Raw genomic sequence first — 5,642 nt, 5'->3', positions numbered from 1 at the left:
ACATAGGCAGGACTACTGCCAGTGGGTGTTCTGGATAACCCTCCTGGGGAACAGCCATTCCAGTTCCATAACAATATACTAACTTAAAATCTGCTTGTGAAATCAGGTGCTATTTGCTAACTTCACAGGGCTACCATATGGGCTAGCAGGAGCCCTGCTTCAGAGCAGGCTCTGGAGTCAGACTACTCTACAACTTACCATCTGTGAAAATGGGCTATGTTAGTTTCCTTTCTCTGCTCAGACACAAATTATTTATCTTCCTGTGTGGTTTTCTGTTCATTCACCTATAAAATGGGGATAATAATGATGCCTAATGTGTGATCGTGTTGCATGTAGAATTGTCACAGATGCTTCAGGTGGTGCTTCACCGGCTGGAAACCTCTGTGGCCAGCAGCCCCTCTGCTTGAGTTTTGCTCATGCCCACTGAGCTTGTTCCACCCACTCGGACCAGCAGGCTGCGCTCAGCTCACACAACCAGCCTTGGATCCCACACCTGCCAAAGGCAAGCCAGGTGCAGAGCAGCGAGGGGTGTGTGTGCAAGCGCCCCGTTTGGCCACTGCACACAGCCAGGCATGCTGGCTGCTGCGGAGGGGCAGGCAGCTCCAGGCACCCGCACAGGTGCTGACTCTGTAGGAGGTTGCAGCTGGACCAGACGTACCACAAGCAGCTTCTGCTGTGGGCACCAGCATCTGGACGAGGGAAATGTGGTGATGCTGGAAAGCTCAGAGACGCCAGGAACCACAGAGCCCCAAAGAGGGTGTTACAGTATGTCACAGCCCTGGCTCAGGGAGCTCCAAGATCTGGGCTCCAAGAAGGGCCACAGCTCTTCTCTCCTTCACATCTACTGCAGCGCAGCAAGTAGGGGTTCATGTTCGGGGTTGGGGAGTGTGTTTCAGCTGATTTGTGTAAAGACTCTTTCAGTCCCATTGCCCTGCTCTGGCCCATGACTCCTGGGCTGGCCCTGCCCCTCCACTGCTTCTTGTTGCATGGGGTGGCCACCTGGCACCAGCAGAGGGCAGGAAGGCTACAGTGTTACAGCTCTGGCACAGGGACTCCCAAGGTCTGGGCCCCCAGAAGGGTTGCTACGTTTCACTCCTGCAGCCAGTACCATGCCACCGCCTGCAGCTCAGCAAGCTGGCCAGGAAAGTGTTATAGCCCCTTTTAGCTCCCACCCGCAGCTCAATGAACTGGCCAGGAAAGTGTTACAGCTCCTTTTGCTCCTGCCATTTGGCAGGTCCCAGGTTCTTGTCCCACATCCAGGAAGAATGAGGTTAGGTGGACAACTGGAGGGTGAGCAAGGTGGAGAAGAGCTTTACTGGGCAACTGAACAGCTCTCAGCAGGGAGATATGTAGTGGGTAGCCCTCACTCCAGGCCATGGATTTCACCTGGAGCTGGAAGCCCAGGCCCAGCTGGCTTGTCACTGGCTTGAAGTTGAGGTTTCACCCGGGACCTGCCCCTTCCCACCTAGGAACCTGTCTGCCTCCTGCCACCATCAGAATGACACATCAAATTACTTGTTTGAAAGTAATTTAGGATATGGATATAAATCTTATTGTTATCAGTAACACACTCTAAGAGCCAGCTTTGAACATTGCTTTTCCCATCACTCATGGATCTATTTTTCTGCTCCTCTTTGCAACAAAACTCCTCAAAAAAGGTATCTGTTTGCTTCCCAATCTGTCTTCTTTTCTCTCTCACACTGCCTCCTGTCAGACTTTTAGTGCCACCAATTGGTCCAAACTACTGTTATCATCAGTAACTATATTACTAAATCTAATGGTCACTTCTCAGTCCTCATCTTTTCAGCAACAGTTGGTCATTCCCTCTCCCTTGACAAACTTTTCCCCTCTTGGTTTCCTGGACACCATACTTTTTTTTTTTTGTTTGCTTTCCTTCTACTTCACTGGCTGTTTCTTCTCAGATTCCTGTGCTACTTCCTCTTCTTCCAAACCTCTCTCATCATTTAAGGGCTTTGGTCCTAGGTTCTCTTCTCTTTACCTACACTCACTTTCTTGGTCGTCTCATGCAGTCCGTGGCTTTAAATACCATATATTTGCCAATAACTCCAAAATTTAAATCTGTAATATAGAACTCTCCCCTGAACTTCAGACTCAAATATCCAACTGCCTACTAAACCACCCCATACCCATGTTTAATAAATGTTATAAATTAGCCTGAATGAGCTACTATGGGGAGAGATCCTCTCTCACCCCACCAAAACCTGCTACCATCTCAGCTGAGGGAAACTCCATTCCTCCAACTGCTCAGGACAGAAACTTTGAAATCATACCTGACACTTCTCTTTAACTACTCTTAGCCAATCCATAAAGAAATTCTGTAAAGTACATTTAGACATTGCTGTTATCACTACTATCACTTTTGACTGAGCTACCATCACCTCTCACATGACTTATTTTGACAACCTCCTAATTAGTCTTATTACTTCCAACCTTACCCTCCAATCCCCATTACTGTCTAGTCTCAGCACAGCAGCTAGGGTGATCCTTTTAAAATGTAAGCCAGATCATGTCACTCCCCTGCTCGACATCCTCCAATAGTTCCCTAGCCCATGAGAGTAAAAGCTAGAAGTACTTACCTATGAGGGCCTGTAAGTCCCTGCAGTGTATGCCACATGCCCACCCTTTACATTCTGACATCAGCTGCCACCAACATTTCCATTGCTAACCCTGTTGCAGCAACACTAGTCTCTTTGTTGTTACTTGTATAGGCCAGGCATGCTCCTGCATTTGAGCTTCTGCACTGGCTGTCGCTCTGCTTGGAACACTCTTTCTACCACTAGTCATATGGCTTACTCCTTTCATCTCTTTCAAGTCTGTGAAAGATAAAACACAGCTGGACATTTGGTGAAAACGGATTTTATTCAGCAACTACTGACAGAAAGGGATAGAGTTGAGCTCCTTTCTGATTTGTGCAGAGGAGACTGAGTGTTTAGAAGGGAGAATTGGGGGAATGGGAGGGTTAAAGAAGAGTCAGAGAAGTGAAAAATTACAAAGGGTTGGTCAGTGTAAATGGGATTAGGCCAGCTGTGTCTGCTAGCTGGCAATTATCAAAATTAGGTTCTATCCTCCCACAGAGACTTGGGAGACAGGGGCCCTGTATTAGTCTGTTTTCATGCTGCTGTTAAAGACATACCTGAGACTGGGAAGAAAAAGAGGTTTAATTGGACTTACAGTTCTACATGGCTGAGGAGGCCTCAGAATCATGGCAGGAGGTGAAAGGCACTTCTTACATGGTGGCGGCAAGAGAAAATGAGGAGGAAGCAAAAGCGGAAACCCTTGATAAACGCATCAGATTTCGTGAGACGTATTCACTATCACTAGAATAGCACAGAAAAGACCAGCCCTCATGATTCTATTACCTCCCCCTGGGTCCTTCCCACAACACGTGGGAATTCTGGGAGATACAATTCTGGTTGAGATTTGGGTGGGGGCACAGCAAAACCATATCAGGCCCTATCCCTCCTGATAATTACATTGCAAAGAAATGGCTTTCAAGTCCTTGAAAAAGACACTTCTGAGTTACAGGAGATACAGATTCACAATTGTGAGCCCTTTTTAGTAAATGGTCTAAAAAGTAAGGCCAAGGGCCTGTCATCCGGGGTTGACTAGAACACACAGTAAATTCTTCTGGCAGCACTGGGCTTGGCAATGCAGGCATTTGTGAGGAGAATGGGGGTGGCGGGGTCATGTTAGGGACATGGCCTTACGCTGCTAGAAGCAATGCTGCAGTTTAGTCATCTCTCAGTGTAGAGGTTTGGGCAGAGTCATTACATGCCAAAAGTTCTGCAGCTCTCAAGTCTTTGTTAAAATGTTTCTGTCTCAATCAGTTGAACTCGGACTACCCTTGCAACCTACACCCTTACTGTCACCCTAGGTACTCCCTTCCCCTTTAACTGGCTCTGTTTTTTCCATCTCATGCGTTAACTTCTACACATTTAAATATTTAGTATTATATAGTAATATGTATTACATATATTGAAATCCTCATATTCAACTTATTATGCTTACTCATTTCATTATTGTCTGCTTCATCTCTATTGAATGTAATCTCAACAGGAATTTTTATCTGTTGTGTCTATTGTGTTCATTGATGTATTTTCAGTGCCTATATGTGGAGTGTGAGATTCAGAGAGTAATCAAGGACAATTCCGACTTTCTTAATCTGAAAACTGGAAAGTTGAAACTGCTGTTTACCAAGATGGGGAACTCTGTGGGCAGAGCAGTTTGGAGGTTGGGCAGGGAAGATCAGGCATTCAGTTTTGGGTATGTTAATTTGAGATGCTGTGTCATTCAGTTTAGGCTATGTCTCTTGCAGTAAACAGCTCCAGGAGGATAGAAGCCCTCGCTGGCATCCCCATGTATCAAAACCAGTTCACGGCCTGGTACTGGCAGATGTCCGTGGTCAGCACCGGGACCTTGGTGGGCTCAATGTTTTACTTTGGCCAGAAAAAGGAGAAGCCAACAGGTGATGAAGTAGAACAAAAGGATGCCTCAACAAGTGAAGTACCCAGTGAACTATCTGAATGCCCAAAAGGGTTTTATGTGCAAACGATGGTCACATATAAAGAAGATTTTGTCCCAATTACTGAAAAGATCCTCACCTATTGGAAATCATGGACTAGTGGCCCTGGTGCAGAATCGTGACTGGCTGCTGAATTCTGAAAACCAGGACTTGGTTCAACATGTAAATTTGATAGCTGCCTTGATTCCCATTTTGTGTTTGTGAAAAGTGTGTATATTTTATTTTGCTGTAAAACATAATCACTAATAACATGCAATAAACATTTTCTTGAAGGAAACAAAACAACTCCAAAAATCTTAATGCTTTAAAGCAAAAAAGTTTATTTCTTGCTCACTCACATTTGTGTCTACTGCAGGTCAACTGTGTCTTCGTGGACTTTATCTCATGACCCAGGCTGAAGGAGCAGCCTCCACCTGGAATGTTTCTGGTGTCAGGGCAGAGGGAAGACATAACACAATGGAGCCACGTGATGGCTTTTAAGGCTTCTTCTCAAAAACAACTTAAGTCAGTTGCACCGCATGTCATTGACCAAAGCAAATCCCAAGGCCAGCCCTGACATCAGCAGAACAGGGTAAGTATAATGCTGGCACTGGACAAGGCAACAAATATTATGAACAATAATACACTCCATTACAGATGCCTATTTGGTACATCTAAGTGACAATGTCATTAGTAATTGGACATATGAGCCTGAGGTTCAAGACAGAAGTCCAACCTGGAGATACACAGTTTAGAATTTTCAACATATAGTAAAGTATTTACATTCATAAAATTAGAAGAGATCACCCAGGGGGTAAGTAGAAGTAGAAAAGAGAAAAATTCCAAGGACCAAGCTTGGAGCACTCTAGCATTGTGAAATCAGATAAATGACAAATAATGAGACGTGAATGAGAAAAAGTGTCCTATGACACAGGAGAACAAGGAGAGAATGGTGTCCTGAAGGCAAAGCAAAGAGTGTTTCAAATAGGAAGGTGTGATCACTATGCCAAAGGCCACTAATAGCATGAGAAAGAGGAAGACTCAGAATTGAGCTAAGGTCATTGAAAAAGCTGATAAAAGCAGTTTTAGTGTTAGAGCTGGGGAGAAAGGCTGATTCCTG

At 45.2% G+C, this 5,642-nt stretch overlaps 1 protein-coding gene across 1 annotated transcript; it reads left to right on the top strand.

Annotated features, from left to right (window-relative positions):
* The first annotated feature begins 4,377 nt into the window (after positions 1 to 4,377).
* On the top strand, positions 4,378 to 4,665 carry LOC112440062 (small integral membrane protein 26-like). Its single transcript, XM_024929012.2, has one exon. The coding sequence runs from the start codon at positions 4,378 to 4,380 to the stop codon at positions 4,663 to 4,665; it is 288 nt and encodes a 95-aa protein (XP_024784780.1).
* Positions 4,666 to 5,642: the final 977 nt, after the last annotated feature.

This window comes from Pan paniscus, chromosome 5, assembly GCF_029289425.2.
Source record: "Pan paniscus chromosome 5, NHGRI_mPanPan1-v2.0_pri, whole genome shotgun sequence".
NCBI lineage: Eukaryota > Metazoa > Chordata > Mammalia > Primates > Hominidae > Pan > Pan paniscus.
The sequence above is the reverse complement of the archived record's forward strand: the minus strand, read 5'-3'. Positions and strand labels throughout refer to the sequence as shown.